The 22,280-nt window shown below is 38.6% G+C and overlaps 1 protein-coding gene across 2 annotated transcripts in view; it reads right to left on the bottom strand.

Annotated features, from left to right (window-relative positions):
• LOC136759474 (disintegrin and metalloproteinase domain-containing protein 9) overlaps nt 1–22,087 on the bottom strand; it is a 68,003-nt gene extending 45,916 nt beyond the window's left edge. For both annotated transcript variants that reach the window (XM_066714509.1, XM_066714510.1), the window contains exons 1-2: nt 21,647–22,087; nt 4,679–4,782 (exon numbers count right to left, since the gene is read on the bottom strand). In XM_066714509.1, the coding sequence (XP_066570606.1) occupies nt 4,679–4,782; nt 21,647–21,731 (189 nt within the window). In that variant the 5' untranslated portion in view covers nt 21,732–22,087. The remainder of the gene's footprint in view (nt 1–4,678; nt 4,783–21,646) is intronic.
• Nucleotides 22,088–22,280: the final 193 nt, after the last annotated feature.

Below are 22,280 nucleotides of genomic sequence, written 5' to 3'. Positions count from 1 at the left end.
AGTGCTCCTGTCCAAGCAGTTCCGCTCCACAATGTTTGACATGTTGTTCCTCCAATCAGAAGCATTCTACAGCATTGCTTATGTAACCTCCCTTTCCGGTTTAGAGTTAATGTTGTGTTTTCTCTTAATGTCATCGTGTTTTTAATTTTTGTTAATTTGTTTTTTCTTTTTGTTGTTTTTTCATTTTGTTAACTTGTAACTGTGTGACTGTATATTTCATACTGCAGTGTCTTCGTGCCATTGGGGCACATGCCCCACCAAAGTATTTCAATTGTTCATTTATTTTATATATCTAGCCTATGTAGAAACATTTTAGTAAATATGAGTTTCCTTAGATGATCCCTCACCACTTCAGTTACAGTATGCAATTTAGCAACAGCCCCTTAATCAGTGCATGCGAGTCATCTAGTGTGTACCTGGCACTGCCGCTGTTTCTATGGCATGTTGTGTGAAAGACAGCCAGGTACAGTACATCATACACTGAACAGCATTTTGATTATTACAATATGCTTTAAAAAAACATTTGTTTAGGCATTTCATGTTAGTTTAACTTGCTTATTCAGTGGCAGTTTGAAGCCTGTATACTGTCCTGGGTATTCATGTTTGTGGTAATGTTCTGTTCTTAATCATTATGCAATCTGCTTAAAACTATACTTAAATACATTAAAATAGGCGTTGTTGTTTTATCTGTCATACTATTGTTTTATAATGCATTGACAACACAGTCAATAAACATGTTTTTATAAAAATGCTAAATTACTTAAAAAGATAGTAAAGCTATTAACTGTTTACTGTTTAACTGTGTAACTGTGGTGTACAGAATACATTGCTGTCAATCATTTTACTTTTGGTACTTTATTATTATTTAAGTGTTGAGGTGCTTTGCCTGCGTTTCAAGTCCTAAACTTAAGTTAACAGAGAAGAAGAAAAAAGTTACATCTAGTAATACTACTAACAAGGCCAACAGGTACAGTTGCCTCCAGAATTATTCACATCTTTCATAGACTACAGTGGGTTTTAGTGACAAAAAGTGTACATTCAGTTTCTGTCGCTTAAATGAATGAACTACTTATTAAAGTATAATATATATTAAAGCATATTCAATTGATTTATTTTTAAACCCTGAGACTGAAGTCTTCCTTGAAACCAGCTGTATTATCTGTAGTAGCAGCACCAGTGAGGTTCAGAAGTGGTGGAAGGAAGTGGTGAATATTGTTTAGGGTGACACAGTTAAAACAGAAATAGTACAACAAGACCAAATAAATGCTTTAGTAATAAAGTGGAACTTTGTAAAAAGCTTCAGTTGCAATTACATTGAGTTAATTGTTCTTATAGTTTGTATAATGCATTATACATTATGCACACCATTTTTAAGGACTTTTTTTAATGATCAGAAACAGAAACAAGTTTGATTGTGCCAGAAGATCAACTGGCTAGAGATGAGAATAGAAAGGGTTCCATTCATTTCCCTGAGAGAGACGTCTCCCTAAATAAAGTCAGCTGTAGTAGCAGAAGTACCAGCACCAGTGAGGTTCAGACAGGTAGGAGTTGGTCTTATGAGTGATTACTGTTTAGTCAAACTAAAAAGCTCAGATTCAATAATATTTATTTACCCAATCGTCCTTGTAGTTTGTACAATACAGTATGCACACCATTTTTAAGATTTTTTTTTTTTTTTTATAAACAGAGAAAAGTTTAATCGTGCCAAAAGATCAACTGGCAAGAGATTAATATATAAGAAAGGGTCCCACTTCAGCAGTGTTAGATGCCTACCATTAGCGAAGCCCAAGCGGAGATGTTTTAACAGTAATTGGTATCCGAAATACCATTGGCGAGATTACAACAAAAACAGCAGAGCAATACTATTGAATATGGGTGTGTAGAGCAGTACATTCAAGTACACTTACATTTAAAAAGATGTAGGATACCTTATTGATATAGTACCAGCCATTTGTAACAATTGTAATTTGTTTTCCGACTGTGCCGCCCCAAAACATTTAGCTGCATGACGCCCCTGTCATACTGTATATTTAATGAAGTGGGTACATGGGATGGATTTAAACATAAACATGCACTTTATTTAATAATGCAACGCAGTTTTATTCTCCCGCAGATAATTAATAAGGGAAAATACCTAGTATAGGCTACTGAAGTTAAACCTAATGGACACCAAATGGGCACGATGGGTCGAATGGCCTCTTCTCATTTGTAAACTTTCTTTTGTTCTTAAAGCATCTATACTAGGATTACCATTGTGCTAGCAGTAGTATACATAGTTATATGTTGTTACTGTGAATTAATTTTCTAACAAATAGCCATATCATAAATATTTTTCTAATATGTCAGGTGTGTGAGCTTTTGTAAAAGGCTCCAGCACATACACTCCCTAGCTGTATAACAATAATTTAATTTAGTTATGTTTTGCCAAATGGATGGCTCAATAGCAGCAATTTTGATTCCATTGCAGGAAAAGATAATAAAATGAAACACTGTATAGCCATTAATTCCCATGTAGGAGTTTTTCACAGTTCACATCCTATAATTATTCTGTTGTCAAACAGAACCAAGATACTACACAGAGGCCTACAGTAAATATTTGAAAGAATCCAATACATACAAATTAAAAAAGAAATCCTAGAATTACTACTTATCTCTTGAGTGCAGAGTAATTTAGCCTGCTATGAAACCTACACAGCAGTGCTACACAGAAATGAAAAAACAAATTTATCTTGTTCATTATACCATAGGCCGATATCAAAGATAATTGATTAAAATTAGTTGTCGCTTACATGCATTTCTTAATGTGATGTATGGGTACGTTACCAAAAAGAAACACTATTTGGGGAAGGAGAAAAAAAATACATAGAAAAAAAAAATCTATATTTGTTAACTACGTCTCAGTGATCACGTCTCTGACTTACCGGCTTCTAATTAGTGTTTATGAGAAGAGGTGGTTGTAGTACGTTTGTTAGTCCGATTATACAGGAGGTATTTTATTACTGATGGCTTTTTTATATTATTATTAGGCCCCACAGTGATGCTGCACCTGTGCTTGACAGATGGCTGCCATAAAGCTCTGCAGTGTTTGGACACCAAATGTAATAGGTGTGATTTGGACATGAAACACAGGACAGTGCAGCCAGAGTGACAAGGGCTGTAGATGAGGAGAGGCAATGGTATCCGTCACTTTCTTCCGATTCAGTGATTTAAAACTGAGTCACACTTCTGGTTAATTAGTTATTCTGTGGTACACAGATAGGAGGATTTTGGCCTGAGATTACACAGTTTGAAGGTCCGTTGTTTTTGGAAGTCAGGGTTTCAGCAGTTAAAGGCTCCAGTGTAGAATGCAGTTTGGACAGAGAAGTTCAGAGATTACTGGCTGAAGTTGATTCTCCATCTTTAGCCAAGTTGGGCTGTTTTGTTTTTCTTGGGCCAATACCCAGGAAGACTATAATTTACAAATGCAAACAAAAACTTTTAAAATCTCTTTAAGGCATTATAGATGGATTTGCGATGGATTAAAATGACCTTTTCAGTCTCAATTGGTGGAAATTAACATGTACTGTGCGTAAAGTCCAAACAATCGTAACAAAAGTCCTTCACAAAAGTTTCTAAATAAAACTGTCCTATGTACTTAAAACAATGAAATCCAACTATATATAGCACTTCTGTATCTTACATGGAGGACTTTAGCTACAATCTTTTGGGTTACAGTGTGAGGAAGAATATCAGAATATCATACCGAGAGAGAGAGAGAGAGAGAGAGAGAGTACGGTTCTGAAAGCTCAAATAAAAAGCCATTAAGAGCGCATCTATTGTTTGGATATTTTAGCTCATTATGTAAACCCGACCTAAATGCTGCTGGAGACTATTACAAAGTAGTGACTATTCTTGTTATCACCCATTTAAATGTTCAACAAGGTACTTCTTCAAAATGCATTATGGATCTCATTGTGGGAGCATGCGCAGAATGTATATTAATGTGTATGAATGCACTGAATGTGTATTCACCTCTAACTGCTGTAGTATCTGACTGCAGAGTGATTGTAATGTAGGTCTAGTTTTCAATATGGGCTCAACTGTATAATCTGAGTGCGTTTTATTTATTTATTTATCCGTTAACCAGACCACAATCAAAGTGAAGTGATGCCCGGTGCTGTATATCCAAACAAATACGTGAATGCAGAGAAAAAAAACTCTTGAAACACAAGCACAAGGGGTTGTTCTCCGTCACCATTCCTACTCAGAAATTCCAGAAGAGACTGGCTTAGATAGCATCAGCATAAGCCTTTGTTTCCTCCAACCCCTCCACCTCTTGGACAATCTGCCAGGCTGAGTTTGACACTAGTTTTATGACACAGCAGGGTACAAGTCCAGACACCCATCCTACCTGGGCAGAGATGGATTTTGTTGCACATAGGATAACATTCCATCCGACATGTCCTCAATCTGTTATCATGACATCTGTTCTTAAAACACGCAGCTCAAAAGGAGCTGCATAGCCAGGAGACACACTTACAATAAACACACTTGCTTTGAGAATAGGGGGCCCAGACTGCACTGCAGGCAAAACCCTTAATGCTTATTCCTTAATCTCTGTAGTTGGGGGCTACAAGTGGAAAGCCTATGGGTTGGGGGGGCGGCTATTTCACATGTCCCTGTGGTCCACTGGTAATACCTTATCAGAGGCATCGTCCAGGAGTTCCCGTCTGTGTCTTCCTCTGAGCTTTGGAACAGTCACTTCATACGAGGACAGCTGAGAAGTTTGGCGCGAGGCAGAACCTAGGGAAAGGCAGCAGGAACAAGGAGCTTAGTGAATGGTGTTGCGCCAAGAGTGGCAAGAATTCGCAACATGTCGACATATATTGATCATTTGAGCATAAAAGCATAATGTAAGTGTGTAGGAATGTGGCAAACGCTCTATGTTTTTAACAGATTGATAGGAAAGAGAGTAAAAAACAAATGGATAAGGGGTAAAAGAGGAAGTTGGGCACAATAGGGACTTAAACAAAATGTGGAGTTATACAAAACTTCCACAGAACCCCAACTTCAGCCCACGGACCAAATGCAAATTCCGGTTCCAATAGTGGCTGTTTATTTTCCATCTAATGAAAAGTGTAAAATTGTGGTTTAGAATTTTGCACTGGGTAAATGGACTTAATGGTTCGATTCAATTTAGGTCCACACTTGAGGCCTGGAAAGAGAACTGTGTCAAATAATAATAATTGTTTGGATATAGCAATGCAATACTGGTAAAGTTAAACTCTCATCAGCAGCATTCTATGGATCAGATCACTAGGCCAAAGTTTTTGTTTTTCACCATGGCAGTTTCCTGGAGTCAGAGGGCAAGAAAGGGGCTTATACAGATACAATACAGGGCATCCTCTGACAGGAACCTGAGTTTGCTGATTTAAGATCAGCAACTTTATAGGGTGTCAGCACAAGTTACTGATCTTGACATAATCTCTAGCACATACACAAACAGAGGGAAAAAAAAATATATATATATATATATATATATAAGTTTCTGCCCTCAAGTATCTGCAGGCATCACCTTGCAAAATAACAGACCAAAGGATGACTGATATAAGGAATTTAATGTGACTTAACCTGCACCCACACACAAACATATAAAAATCATAAATTAAGCCAAGGAGCAAGTCTGTATTACTATATAGCACACAGCAACTCAAGACAAAATCCAGCAAATAAAAACATATCTTCGACTGGGTAACTACAGTGACAGAGAGGGGTTCTAGTCATCATTGTGCTCACAAAGACACTGCATGTGCTAGATGGTAACTCGACAGACTTCACTTTGGGTATTCCCATCTTAAAGAGATAGATAAATAGGTTTTCCTCCAATTCAGAACCCTGCTGTAAAAAAGTCAAGTTCTGGCCAAGATCAACTGTGTTTAACCTTGTGAGTTCAGCAAAGCGAAGTGAAAGCCAAACACAGTCACTGATCCGATGTGTGATTCTTACAATCTGTTCTGCGTTCCTGAAAGCACTGATTTGATGCACAAGGTGTTTTTGAAGGTGACAAATAGGATGTCTACACAGGAGCTTCTGCAGACTACACTCTGTAACCTGGCATCCAGCAGAGCATCTGAGGGAAGGGCCTCAATAAAAACTACATCAAGTTTGTTAATTAATGTGACTAGGGGAAAAACATGCAATATAGAGAGCTATATAGATTACTAGTACTTTGATAATAAAGTGATTGTTTATTTTCTTTGTAGGTGCAAATATACTAATTTCAAAGGTGGGAGTAGTTTGTGTTTTTCAGTTCAAGTAATTCATGATTGTTGTTCTTTCCCAATCCAAAGTAGTCTAATGCACTTTTACACTATGATGGATGGATTCCACAGGACTGATGAGTCTACTATTAAAATGCGTCAAAGGACATGTTTTGTGTTCATATTAATCTAAAAAACAAATACGGGGAAAAAAATATATAACTAAAACAAATCCCCCCTACCCTGATCTTTATCCATCCAAACAAGAAGTCTTCCAATAGCTCAAAATGTAGTTTTCTTCTTTTTTTTTTCTTCATATAAATGATTTATTATCTTGTTGATTATTATTGTACAGTATAACAGGATATGCAACATATCTACCCCGGACCCATATAGTTGGGACAGTGAGGACAAAAGTAAATAATTAAAAATAAAATAAAATACAACATTAAATGATAATAGTATTCAATCTGTGTCATCCAACAATAAGGCTATTCTGTCTCCTGCTTCCCCCATGTTAGCAGTGCAAAGAATTTGGGTCTATTAATCCTGGCTGTAGAAATTTCCATTAAAAATATGTCTTTAAAGTAAAAAATGCCACCAGCTGGTGAGATCTTTTTTTTTTTTTTTTTTGCTGCCGTTAGACCAGCCAGCCATATTTTAAGTTGCCATTCAGACAAGTGCAGATTTTAGTCATCCCCAAGCAGCAAGTTCAGTGGTTCCAAAGGTAATTCCTTGTCAATCAGATTAGATAAAATAGGAGCCACCCGACCCCAAAACACAAAAACACTTGAGCACTCCCATAAAACATGCAACAAGGTACCAGAGACTCCAAGAGAACAGGGCCCACAAAGAGGACTAGGGATAATACCCATGAGGAAACTTCTATGGGGTGTCAGATAAGATCTGTGGCAAATTGTGAGACGGATTAACTGGTGATTAGGATTCTTTGAAGATCCAAATATGTTGTCCCAAACTGTCTCCAAATTAATTGGTCTATCCACTATAGCCAGATCTCTTACCCATACAGCAGTTAAGGGCAAAAGGAGCTTTAAGTAGATTCAAGTAGATCTCAGAGACCATCCCCATAGAGGAGTGCCCCGTAGAAATCCATTTTATCATAGGGTGGAGTTGTAGTTCGCACCCCCAGGGTGCCCCATAAGCCTGCAAAGCGGACCGAAGTGAACCGGGCAAATAAAAAACTGAATGCAGATCCTGGAAACTGAGAAGACCATCCTAGTTAAATATATCATGAAATATGTTAATGTTCTTTTTAGACCATAATACTGAAGAGAAAGAAAATATATTTATTATGCCAAATAGGAGAGTATGGATGCCATTTAATTTTGTTCCCCATATGCTTTTTCACTGTTCTCCAATTTGCAATCGAGTAAGCCATAATAGGGCCTCAAATGTAGTTTTCTAATGAAATACCGTATCAAGCTTCCATTACAGCAGCAATCTCGGCCCATAGCTTTACCTTCGGTACGCCTTGCTCCAGTTCACAATTCTTCCACTATTCCACACCACAATATAAATAAAAATATAGTACATTTCAAACAGATATTCCCAACCTCTTGAAATATAAGCGAGAGCAAATTCTTGGTCAACAGTTCTAAGCAGTCAATGTATTAGTTGTGGGAAACAAAATTTAAAAAATCTCTTGTGAACGTGTTTTTTATTAATCTCTTTCTGGTACACACTTCTTGAGTATAGGGGTTTGTTTGTTTTTTAACCTACACTGTGCAGCAGCAGCTGGCTCCCATATTGAAATGTATCTATCAGCTAGTCAAGGCTATATGCCAGATTGAGGAGAAGGAGAAGTGCCAAAATGTAGGTCAAGGTTATCATTAATAAAGTTTGTAATTAAGAGTGTCTATACACATTCACAACAGGCTCAAAATGGATGTAGCACGATGTTTTTGTGCATGTAATTAAAAAGACCTACAAAAAAAAGGCCAAATTGTTTCAGATTATGAAACAAGTGCCTTGATTTCCATCTTGATTGATGCCCTGCAGAGAGAAAAAAAATCAAAACAGTAATAAAATATCCTGTTGCTTAATTTAATTGTAATTAATCTCTTGCTGCACTGGCCAATAGCTTTTTACCGAACACTGAAAGCAAAACATGAAGATAGTCTGAATTGTTTACTAATAACCAGGTTGGCATAGAAAGAGAAATTACACGTAGGCTTTGTGAACAGCTTTGGCATCAGGTGGGGAAGTATAGTTTATTGTATTCCCCCACATAAAATAAAAACCGAAGATGCCATTGATGAAAGCTGTGTAGTTAATAATAATAATAATAATAATATTATTATTATTATTATTATTATTATTATTATTATTATTATTGGCAGACGCCCTTACCTAGGCGTTATCTAGTGGGTGGATCAATGGTTGGGTGAATAACAGATCAATGTAAATATTTTGTTCAGCGTCCACTTCCCAGCTAACACACAGCGTTGCCACAATGTTGAATTATGTTGCTACAACTTTGTGGCAACATTGTGTGTTAGCTGGGTTATGTGTAGTGGTGCAGATTAAAACCAAACTGTGACGCACCTGCTACAAAACTCATAGTGGTTACATTTATCATTGGAAGAAACTAGCATCTAAAAATAAGCTGCAACTGTTCATTGGAAATCAGCCGTTTTCGCCGCTATGTTGGAGTTTCTATGTGAATGCAAGTCTCCTGTTGTGACGGCCGAATTCATCAATAACATCAACAGACATTAGTGTGTGTAAAGACTTTCTTCTGTCATAGTGGAGCGCAAACATATTTTAAGTAGTTTTAGCTCACTGCACATAGCACATTACACATTACAAGTGACATAACCTTTTGAATTAATAAGTACAGTGTTAAGCCACCCACTTTAACATATCTGCCAAGGTGCAGTACTGACAGCAGACCCTGTGGTGCAGCGCTCCAAAGAATGTGTGCACTGTGGCCACACTGACAAAATACGTAATGAAGAAACCAGTAGCCCAGTGTTCAATGTTTACACATATATGTTAAATATATGATCATGTTACACAGATATATTTACACTTGTACCATTGTCTAAATTGGATTTCCATACATAAATTACAGTACACCTTTGTAATAAGTCCGTCTGTGTGTGTGCGCGAACCTACTTCATGTACTTTGTGTGTGTGTGTGTGTGTGTGTCAATGTAACATGTATAGTTATCACTTCCACTTCGTATAATGTGCTTGGGATAAAGGCAAAACGTTGACCACCCCCTAGAAGATTATCAGATTATTTTTCTAAGATTACATTTGTTTCCAATCCTAAATGTATCCACTATATTGTGCAAATTTGCCTTTAACGGATTATTTTTCATTTATTTATTTATTTATTCCACCCAATGTGCAGTGCACAAACACTGGATGCACTGGCTTGCAAGTTACACAACCATACATGCCCGTACATATTCAATAAATATCATCCAGATGTCATCCATGCTTTACCTATTCGTGTAAATAGTAATAACTGCAATTATACTGTATGTTTATGCTAAATATGTTAAATATAAATATAAATGTTAAATGTGGAGTTTGCAAAATAAATATATAGCTAACATGCAAATGTAGTCCCGCCCCTCTTGTAAGGTCAGCCTCTCACAGCAGTGGGCGAGGTATGATCCCTCAAATGGCTGAAGTGTAGTGTAGTGTAGTGACAGTGAGTGCAATGTATAATGTGTTCTGTTTTTAAGAAAAGAGAGATCTTGTCCACACACTGCATTGAAAAGGAAATAAAGTCAGACATTTGTTTCTTTGTGGAATCGGGTCTTAAACGCTCAAGAGGAAAAAGTAGCAAAAGTTTCAGCTTCATCAGTGCTTAGGAAGCGCAGCTCACAAAGCTCAGTTTTTCTATTATGAAATTAACTTTGGGGAAATTAAAAACATGTTGAAACTTCATGAATGCATATCTTACGAGGCATTCTAAATAAAACTTGTCTGAATCTCACGATCTTTCCTACATTGAGTGTTTTATGGTTACAGGCATGACCGGCCACTATCACAGTGCACTGGTTCAGTAAGCGGACCACTGATGACCAGGACTGTGTGTTATTTATTATAAATCCAATATGCTGGTGTGATTGTGGGCCAGTGTCTCAAAGGAGGAAACGATTATCTACTTCAAAACCTGTGCTGCTCCGCTGGCCACTCAGTGTATATAAACCCTGCCCTGACCCTCCCACTGCATCCGCAGTTCGGTGACTGTTTTTTTATTCAGTTTTTACTGAATAAATATCTTGGACTCGGGTTTCCCTTCACCACCAGATTCTTGCAGAGATTGACACTTGTTTTTTTGTTTCAGCAGAGGTAGTGTGGAGGCGACCCAGACCCTTCAGTCCAGCGGTGTTCCTGTTCTGGTGCGAGGGAGACCCAGCTGAGAACGAGCCACCTGAGGGGCCGGACCGGCCTAGCAACCCCAACCAGCAGAGTGGGCCTCTTCAACGAGGGAACACTGATCTTCCATCACCTGGATCAGGCTGGGAACAGCCCCACCTGCCTCTAGTTTTCTGTTCTTTTGTTTAGTTTTATTTTTTGTCTATTCTCTGCCTTTATCTCGCCTCTCCCTGACCAGGATTAATGGGGAGGGGCCAGAAGCAGAGGAGGCCAACCAGTCCTGAAAGTACTCCGTCTGTACTTCACCCGCCCCCTCGGAGACCGCTAAGCAGTGATGGAGTTTCATACCCATCGCCGCCTCCGCGTCCATGCGGTGAAGTTCACCAGGGAAGGCAGAGGAGACCAGCCGATGTCGAGACTCCAGTTCAGCAGGGAGGTATTGCAAAAAGGTATGGGCTTTGCACCAAAGGACCTAAACTGTCTGGTGAAGCTGAGGTAAGCTTTGTCAATCATGATTTGCTAAAGGAGTGCTACAGTGTGTATAGAAGAGAAAAATACAGGGAGCTGGCGGGTTTTGCGATGATAATCCTGTCGGACATTCTGTTTTTCTGTGAGACGGTCTCTGGCAAGGACGTGGAGATCTGCCTTGTGAGGTTCAGTGAACTCTCTACACGGATAGATAAGGTGTTGGATGGGGACGGTGTGTGCAGTGCCAGATCCGGTTGAGGCGGAGTGTGGAGAATCCGGAGAAGGTCTGCCACCTCCCCAATACTATACAGATAGGAGAAGCTAGGGGGCTGGTCTACTAAATTAGGGCCATATTTATAAGAACTACCCCCAGTCTTTCGCAAACAGAGTAGGGTCTCCCTTCTCACGGACCAGCAATTCTTTTCCGCACCCTGAGCCGGAACAGGAGGGAGGCCCGGCACGAGAGGAAGAAGAACAGATATATGTTCTGGCTCCAGAACCTCCCCCTACCCCAAAGGAACTGCCTAAAAGAAAGGGGGAACATTTGGAGTGGGGGGGGGGTTGGATGATGGTGAGCACTAAAAAGAGAAAAGTGGTGGATAGAGAGGAGAATACTGCCAAGAATTCGAACATTGTCTCATCTCTGGAGGTAGCCCAAGACAGTCGATCTCCCCCCGGTCCCCGCCTCGCTGGAGCCAGGGCAGAAGCCCCACTCCCTCCTCCAGTGAAAACAGGGGTTGCAGAGTCCGGAACATCGGGCCCCGCCATGGTGGACCGCCCCCCTGAAAAGAAAACCAGACCCACCGCACCACCACGTGTGAGAGTGGAGAGCAGAGCCTCGGGAGCTGGGTCAAAGGACAGCGTAGCCGAGACCGTCTCGCAGGAGAGAGCCAGCCCTCCCTCCGGCTGAGACGAGCCGGTGGTGAGAAAGAAAGTCCCGGAACTGTTGCAGCTGGAGGGTAAATTAGCTCAGGTGCTGGCTAGTATAGAAAGAAAAGCAATGGCCAGAAACATCGGCGCTGCAGAGGGGTCCGACAGGGGAAGAATCGCGAAACTGCCAGCACACCGCAATATCTCCTCTAGCCAGCGGTGGAGGTAAGGGGGACAGAGGAGAGGCTGGCCCGCTGTCTCACCCTCCAGGGGTTCCATACCTGGAGGAAGGAGCCGTGGAGAAATTCACGGAGATGTTGGGGGCCACGGCAGGGGGCAGTTTGCCATCTTACACAAATTGTTTTGAATATGTAATTCACTTTTGAACTCACTTGTTTGATTTAAACTTTTTAGAATTTTAAAAAGTTTTAGAGATGATTTTAGAATTGAATTTTAAAGAATTTTAATCATAAGTATTAAAATTTTGAATGTTTTTTTTATTTATATATGTAAAATACTATTTTTTTTACATGGGAGCCAGTATTTTTACTGTATTTACAATAAAAATACAATACTGTATTTTTACTGGGAGCCCGTGTCCACTCAGTGGATCAGTGACTACTAGCTCCACTGACCGCATCACGAAAACACAATCAGACAATTTGATGCCTGGAAGATGCACCGAAATGCAGCTCCCATTACACGGGTTACTGAAGTACCGCCCACTGCTGTGAGAGGCTGACCTTACAAGAGGGGCAGGACTGCATTTGCATGTTAGCTATACATTTATTTTGCAAATTCCACATTTAACATTTATATTTATATTTAATATTTATATTGATATTTATATTTAGACTAAATATTTATTTAAAAACTATATTTATTTTTGTGACTCAGAGATTTGGGATTTAAGTATTTATTTAAAAATAACAAAATCTTTATAAAGGTGGAAAAAACGGCTTAGGTATTTACTAAATGTGGAAAAAAGGTTTAAGTTAAATACGTGAAAAAAGACACACACAAAAAAAAGTGTGCTGTTTTACATTTGGCGCCCCATACACATTAGATACACATTCAATCTGGGGTGAGTGCGTTACTGCATGGGCTTCTAGGGTACAGATACACTGTAAGAAAGGATACTTACATGGATTTCTAGGCTGTATCTGGATGTGAGTGACAGTGAATGCTCAACTCGTGAACTGCTGGCTGATATATTTTAACAACAGTATGCTAACCTAAAATAAACGGATGCTGGACGGCATTACCTTTGCCCATCTGTTGGATATACCCGTCAGGAATAAGCTGTTTCTCACTGGTGAGTGCATTTTCTCATTTTAAAATTGACAGGAACACAGCCTTTCTGTTACGTGTAAAACTTTAAACTAATGCCAAACGTATCATGCATGGAAACACCCCCTATATCATATGATATAGGCTGAATATACATACAATTGTAGCGAGTACGAGTGAGGATTAATATTACTCGATAGTAGCCACTACTCCCACGAAAGATGTGTTAAGAAGGAAACCATTTTTAAGACACCAAATAGTTTTCAGAACAAACAAAGCAACAGCAGAATAAACGAATGAGTGAATTAAGTAAAAAACAATCAAAACACTGATACATAACTGAACAAAATATAATATAAAACATTCAATAACAACATTTTTTCTGTGCACAAACAATAGGCAACATTTGGAACAATCTGGAACAAACAACCCAGCAATGTGGTTGAAGCAGACAATTTGGGAACATTAAAAAATAGACTAGATAGGATCCTTGGATCACTATTGATGGACACCAAACAAGCACAATGGGTCGAATGGCCTCTTCTCATTTGTAAACTTTCTTATGTTCTTATTTACTCTAATGTGTTGCAAAGAGGAAAGAGGAAAGAGTGACCTCCGGTCATTTAAATCTGGGATAAAGACTATCCTATTACAATAACCTTGAATCAGTCCTCTGCTAGAGTTGTTAACAGCATTAAAATTGGGTAACATGTAATATACTGCATGGTGCTATAAGAAGGTAATCAAAATTGGTGTTTGATGAATGCAAAAGGACAATAAACACATAAAGAATATGCTAACAAAACCACTCTGCTGTCTACTTGGAGTTTCAGTTTTAGGTAAGAAATTAGTCAATACCCTGGTGTTCTTGAAAATCATTGGCAAATCTCAGACACAGTGAAGACGACGAAGTAGTAACTCTGCCTTCATGGAGGTGCACAAGAGAGGAAGGAGAGAGAAACAAAATACCAACCATCTTAATCACTACCAGATACAGCTAATTAAAGAATGGGGTCTTTTTTGGGGGGGTGGGGGGGAAGTTTACATTCTTTCTGAAGCACACCCAAAGAAAAGGGAAAACAGTAGGCCTTATTTACAGTCATAGCTAGCTTGATGGTATCTAATCTGGTTGAGGCCTACAATATGTAGGAAGTAAGGGCTCTCCTAGTAGGTGGTTGCCATGGAAACCCTTTTACATCCATTGTAGGAGCTCTTAAATTGAGCTAGAGCCAGCCACATTCCCAACACAAAACTACATCAGCTGTGATGGGCTTCACTTTAACTCAAGTAACAGCTTTCGGCTTCACTGTCAAAACCTACTGCATGGAGGCTCCCAATGTGAAATCTCCACCAGCTGTAGTAAAGTGTAAAAATAGACATGTCGTATTAGGCTGGGCTGTTTGTCAGGTATGAATGACATATTAAAGTCAAACAGAATAATATTTTGGGGTTTAAAGGCTATATATATATATATATATATATATATATATATATATATATATATATATATATATATATATATATATATATATATATGCGCAGACGGGTGACAAATTAAAGGAAAAACCTGAATAAATAAGTGGTGGAACAACAAACAGGTGTACTACATGATACAATTAATCAATTCATATCCTATCATGCTCTGTGGCATGTATACAAATGCTGAGCTGGCGGAGTTGACCTCGATTTTGGATCAAGATGGCAAGAGGAGAGTTCAGTGGTGCAAAATTCATAGGCACCGGTCTACAGAGATCATCCTTAACCATATTTTAAACAAATGGGCGAGTGCATGTGTGGCGACACCAAGAGAACGGTACAGGTCTGACTGCTTGACCCCTACAGTGAGGGGGTCCGGAGGCTGTTATGCTGTGAAGGGCATTTTCCTGGCATGGTTTGGGTCCACTTGTCCCCTAAGAGGGAAGGGTCATTGCAAATCATTACAAAGTTATTCTGAGTGAACACCTATGGTGAAACATTTCTATCCTGATGGGAGTGGTCTCTTCTAGGATGACAATACCCCCATCCACAGGGCACGAGGGCTCACTGAATGGTTTGATGAGTATGAAAATGATGTGAATCATATGCTATGGCCTTCGCAGTCACCAGATCTCAACCGAATCGAACACCTACGGGAGATTTAAGACCGATGTGTTTGACAGCGCTCTCCACCACCATCATCAAAACACCAAATGAGGGAATATCTTTTGGAAGAATGGTGTTCATCCCTACAGTAGAGTTCTAGAGACTCGTAGAATCTGTGCCAAGGTGCATTGAAGCTGTTCTGGCGGCTCGTGGTGCCCAACACCTTACTGAGACACTTCATGTTGGTTTTTCCTTTAATTTGTCACCCGTCTGTATAAACACATACATTATATAGGCTATACATATATACACACATACATATACATTACATATATATATATATCACACAGCTCTGGAAAAAATTAAGAGACTACTCCAAGTTCAGAAATCAATGTTAAGTGGTCTCTTAATTTTTTCCAAAACTGTATATATAAAAAGGTAAATTTATATATACCGGAACGGGACCACTGACTAACTTTCCAATTGTGTGGGCTGATTGGTTCAAAATTCAAAATACAAAATAGTGGGGAATGCTGGTTGGCTGGTATTAAGGTCAATCAATGGTATTGCAAAGCAACTAATGTAGGTTATACGATGTCCAATCAGAATCATGCATTTTAATTAGCATATTTGTACACCATTCAAGCAAATTCACACAAATAATACAGAAATGTTTTGTGACACCTTTGCTCATTTTCGCCAAGCAACAACGGCTCAAAACAAGCCCAAAATATACCAACAAGCGGCAAAGCTAAATTATAAGCAAATGTGTGGTTGGACAAGCCCAATTCCACGGTTGATTGCTGCGTACAGTGCAAAGCTAATATCAAACACAGTTACCCGATTAATGTACAAGTCTCTCTGTTGTTTCCATCTAACAATATTGCATGGAGGAGTAATCTTTAATTATTAATACATTTGGAAAGCTATCTGGATCTTCAGGATTTCCTTGTGAGCAGTAACTTTTATTGACTCAAAGGCCCTTCTTCTTCAGAAGTAATATTTAATCAAAATATTTCCAATACATTCTACTCTTGCAAGCAGCGGTCTGCTTAATTAGAGCTTTGACTTTTCCTGTTCAGCTACAGTAAAAGAGAGAACTGGGAAAAGACAGGCTACATTGTAAAGAGTTGTTCTCTTTATGTCTGCTGCAGGCTGATATGTTTTTTCTTATTAGGAATATATTAACTTTCTGAGCTTTGTATCAAAGAAAGGAAACTTCCAATTCAATGCCAACATTTGTGTTCTCAGCATATCTTTACTACAATGCAAGTTTGTAGAGTGGTTGGTACACAAATAAATAAGTCTGGGAAAGCCCAGTTGGGAATACAGAAGCAGAAATATAAATGGTTGCGATTGTAAACGACTGCTTTCTAACTCCATTCGTCAGGGCACCAACCAGAGAGAGGAAATGCATTGATTTGATATTTTCAAATGACCAAGACAGAGTCAGAGGGATATTAGTTAGAGAACCAATGGCGAACTGTGATCACAATATAGTTAACTTTGAAGCATACTTTCAAAGAACAAGGACCAAGTCTTAAACAATTGTCTAAGGCGGCACTTTAGAGTTAGAGTGGGGAACACTGGATACAGATTCAGTCAAAATGGTTATATTTTATATATAAGGCTCAGGAGAAATGTTTACCAAAACTTTGCAAATTGAGGACCAAAAAACATTGGCCATATGCAAAAAAATATAAAGAGTAAGAAAGTTGCATAGCGTATACAAAAGGGATAGAGATGAAACAAAGTACAAAATGAATGAGTTAAGAAAGGGATCAGGAAAGCAAACAGAGAAATAGAAAGAAACATAGCTTTTGGAGCTAAAACTAATGCAAAGAGCTTTTTTCAATACTATAACAGCAAAAGGTCAATAAAGAAGGAAGTGAAACAGATAAACGCTAAAAATGGAAGTATCTTAGAAAACTAACAAGATGTGGCAAATGTTCTAAATTAGTATTTTAAAGAGTGGTTTACAAAAGACAAAAAAAAAAACAGATAACATGCCAAAGGTTAACAACCAGTACAGTCAAACCCTAAGAGAGATCAGGATTAATGAAGAGGAGGTATAAGGGACTAGCAGAATTAGAAATGAACAAATGATTAACACCTGGACTAGATGGTATATTTCCAACAGTACTTAAAGAAATTAGGGACATTATTTATAGACCGTTAACCATTCCAATTGACACTAAGAACAGGGGATGGGCCAACTGATTGGAAAACTGCAAATGTCATACCAATCCACAAGAAAATTGACAAAACTGAGGCAGGAAATTACAGACCAATCAGTCTCACCAGCATTAAATTATTAGACAGAAAATAGAGGAGCATCTTAATGAAAAACATATTCTTGGAGATAGTCAACATGGGTTTAGACAAGGCAGATAATTTCTTACTAATTTATTAGAGTTTTTTTGAACATGCAACTGCAGCTGTAGATCACGTGAAAGCATATGATATGATATACTTAAGATTTTCAGAAAGCATTTGATTAGGTTCTGAACCAAAGAGTGATCCTAAAATTGGAAGCTGTATGTATAATATAATTAGATGCATTATGAACTGGTTGATGTATAGCAGTGGTTTTCAAACTGGTCCTGGAGTACCCCTTGCCCTTCTGGTTTTTGTTCCAACCAAGGTCTTAATTGCTTAATTGAATCCTTAACTGACCTAACAAAGCAATATACCATTCAATTACGTAATTAAGACCTAGGTTGGAACAAAAACCAGCAGGGCAGGTGGTACTCCAGGACCGGTTTGAAAACCCCTGATGTATAGGAAACAGAGGGTTGCTTCTAACTGGAGTGAGGTTGTTAGTGGAGTTCCACAGGGATCAGTATTAGGGTCTTTGCTTTTTCTAATCTATATTAATGATCTGGACTCTGGGATAGTTAGCAAACATTTGCAGATGTACTAAAATAGGTAGCTCAGCAGATACAATCTCAGCAAAATGTCCTCTAGAATTACACCACGGGAGTAATAGAACTAGAAGAAGTAACGCATGAGAAAGACATACGAGTTCATGTGGACTCATCACATTCCTCATCCAAACAATGTGGGGAAGCAATAAAAAAGGCAAACAAAATGCTAAGGTATATTGTCAAGGGCAGTAATGTTCAGACTGTACAATGCACTAGTTAGAGCTCATCTAGAATACTGTGGACAGTTCTGGGCTCCACACTTCAAGAAAGATATCGCTGCTCTTGAGGCAGTTCATAGGATAGCAACCAGACTTATTCCAGGTCTGAAGGGAATGTCCTACTGAGAGACTGAGGGAACTGAACCTTTTCACCCTAAAACAGAGGAGACTATGTTGGGACTTCATCAATTGTTCAAAATCACGAAAGGAATTGACCACATCAAATCAGAGGGCTTTCCAGATCTGCAGGGACACACGGACCGGGGGACACAAACAGAAATTGCATTGCAAGGCATTCAAGACAGAAAACAGGAGACACTTCTTCACACAGAAAATTGTTACAATGTGGAACAAACTCCCCAGTGATGTGGTTGAAGCAGACAATTTGGGAACATTACAAAATAGATTAGATAGGATCCTTACATCACTAAGTTATTAATGGACAACAAACAAGCATGATGGGTCGAATGGCCTCCTCTCATTTGTAAACTTTCTTATGTTCTTAAGTCATTTTGTATTGTATAATACTCAGTATTTAGTTTCCACGAGATTGACCCAGACAATTTTTACACATTTTATCTAAGACAACCACACTTGAGTATGTATGGACAGCCTGATATACAAGATTTGTATTTTATTTCTACATGATCAAGGGTCTTTTCTTGATAGTGACACAGGGGAGGTACTTCTAGCCTACAGTGACTTTGGAACTTAGCTTCAGGCTCTTCAATCCAGTTATTGAGGTTTCAGTGACCAGTACTTCATGCAAATCAAGTACAAGATGCAAATCTTGGCTAGTTGGCAAGAATTGAGATTCTCAATTTAGTGGCATTCAATGATTTAGACTAAAACTCAAATCAATATAGATCATGTCTTAAACATCTTGGCTGTGTTGTGTGTTGCAAAGGAAGTCATGAATACTATTTAGTCTAATAACAATAATAAGAATCAGTAGGTGTTGTTATAGGACAATAGTAGTTTGGGGGTCTTAGCAGACCAATTAACAACTTTTCAATTTGCTAACCAGAATTCACAAATAAAATGAACAACAATCAAAGTGTCAATTTCATTACCTTACAAAAAGGTCTACATCTGCCACCCCTAATTCTAAATATAGCACATACAGAGCAGACTCCAAACAGGAAGTGTGAAATCTGAATACAGACGGACTCCACCATGGTTACACTAATGGTTTGACATGTTTTAGAGTTTGTACCCCACAAAAAAATAAAAAGACAAAAAGATGACAGCCTACAGGTTTCCAGAAAAAATATAAAAACCAAAGCCTGGTGATTTTTCAAAAAAACACAATAAGCACTTTCTAGCACTCTTCTGGAATAATAGTGTTCAGAGCTGTTATACAAAAGACTTTTCACTATGGCCAGTGACAAAAGAGGTTCAGTAAACAGCTAATCTATAAGAACTAAAATAATGTACAGCTGTATGGCAGAAATAATCTAAAACATCCACTGTTACAAGAAATGTAACCAGCTAATATTCAGTGAACAAATACATGAATAACATAATTAAATTCTAATTATGTAAAATACACTTATATATAAACAGTTTGTACACACTCAATACACATTTGTTGAGCTTTTGTAGAAAAATGATATCATCATACAGATAATGCTTCATTTGTTATTAGTGTGAGGTGAGGTGTGGGTTCTCTCTTAAGGAAAACAAATACTTGTAAAAAGTTTGAAGTCTTAATGCGAGAAACCTGCCACAATATATTGTGTTAATTTTTCAGTTTCAATACAGCGCCATGGCATGCTAATATTATCTATTATGTGGAAGTTTGTATTAATTTAAATGATAACCCACATACTAACCAGCTCAGTCGAATAACAGCCGCTTATTAGTCAGTAAAAGTCACTTGCCCATAAGCAAGTCGAAAATGCGTAATTTGTTTGGCAATGGTGACAGTCTGCATTTGAACGCCAAATAGTCTGTTACCTCCGTGAACAAATCTTTGCGGAATGAAAAAAAGAAGTATCCCAAGACTCGCTTTTTTTACGATCAGACAGGAAACAGCTGCCCGGCCGTTGAGACTGGAGGCTTGTAAATTCATAAAAGCGACTGTACTGGGCTGTAGCTTAAGTGTGCAGACGGCAACACCTTACTAATTTGAATTCATTTACGGGAATTGATAAACCCCCGTAAGCCGGCCTGTTCAACATGTCAGAGGACCATTGAAATATAAGCCGACTGTACTACAGCTGTTCGGTAATGGATGTGAAACTTAGTAACTGGTACGGGCGCAGGCTGTCGTCATAGACATCATGCTTTTCCTGTAAACGATCATATAACCCTGCTTTCTTTGCTAAACAGTAGGCATTGTTCGCAAGACAAGGAGACTGCTACTGTATAAACTGTATACAACTTACAGAACTAGGTAAACCCTTCTCTTCAGCTCGTCTTTCTTCTTCTAGTATGTGTCACCGCAAAGGAGAATTTATATTAAACGTTATCTCTATCTTTTTGGCAGGTGTCCATATACCATAATCTAAACTGAAAATCCCCTTCAACGTGCACAAAATAAATAAAAAAACAGTCTATGCTAATAAATCGTTGACAGTGGTGACATTTTGTTTCTTCATCATATTATTATCATTATAGGCATAGTGATGTAACCCAGGCACACGAGTAAAACGTCTATATTTAAGTTATACAATATATATCAGAACATATAAAAGTTTGCAAACGAGAGGAGACAATTCGCCCCATCGTGCTCGTTTGCTGTCCATAATAACCAAGTGATCCAAGGATCCTATCCAGTCTGTTTTGAAATGTTCCCAAATTGTCAGCTTCATCCACATTGCTGGGGAGTTTGTTCAGATTGTGACATATATGAATCAGCTTTGCTCTGTTGATTGTCCCAGGGTAAAGGGCACTGTGCTGTATACTGTATACTAATCATGATCAATGGAGTGAAACCTAAACACTATGTCCCCGAATACAAACTCAACATTTCTGAACTAAGAATCTGGAGGCAATACGAGTAAGAAAGTTGGTTTATCTCCACTGATACAGTGCAGGACATTTACACGTTTAGTAAACACACTGTGAACAAGTGCTCAGGAGCACTGTACGGGAACTGAAAGTGGAGGGTGCATTATCATGGTGTGCTCAGGGTGCTCGACTCAAATCCCAGCGCTAGGGCGTTCAAAAGCAAAGGCACTGTACTTACTTTGGCTCCCGTCGCTGAACACGTTTGAAAGAAGAAGCCAGACACAAAACCCACGGCAGCAACGCTGGGATAATGTTATACCCATGTTCGTGCAATAACAAAAACCAAACAGCCGTCCAATGACTCTTTCCTAATTATATTTTCCTCATGCAGGCGTTGCCTCCCAAATAGTAACTGCCTCTTCCACATAGTAGACCACCTCCAGCACTGTTTATCTAGCCATCTTTGTTTTTCCTTGTTTTTTTTCCCTCTCTCTCTCTAGTAAGTTTCCAGATCTTCTTAAGAATAGTTTTTCTTAAAAAAAAAAAAACAACAACAACACAGCTACCATGTGATTATAATAAGGACTAAAATATGCTGATTCGCTGATTCCTTCCGCTGTTCGTCCAAGCGTCTCTGGATAGCATGCCCATTGATCGCAACTAGAGTGACCCGCACAGAGCATGCGTCAGTAAACAAACGTGACAGCTTCGTCTTTGTAACAGTTAACCCTCTAATCGCTACGTCAAACACTTGTCCTAGACACAGACCATGAGTTAAACACTGATGCATTGATGTACCGGAATATTGTATCATTTTCAGAAATGGACAGACAGCAATCGACCACTACCAACAACATAATAATAATAGCCAA

The sequence above is a fragment of the Amia ocellicauda genome, chromosome 9 (assembly GCF_036373705.1).
Source record: "Amia ocellicauda isolate fAmiCal2 chromosome 9, fAmiCal2.hap1, whole genome shotgun sequence".
NCBI classification, from domain to species: domain Eukaryota; kingdom Metazoa; phylum Chordata; class Actinopteri; order Amiiformes; family Amiidae; genus Amia; species Amia ocellicauda.
Note: the sequence above shows the minus strand (reverse complement) of the source record. Positions and strands in the feature narration are given on the sequence as shown.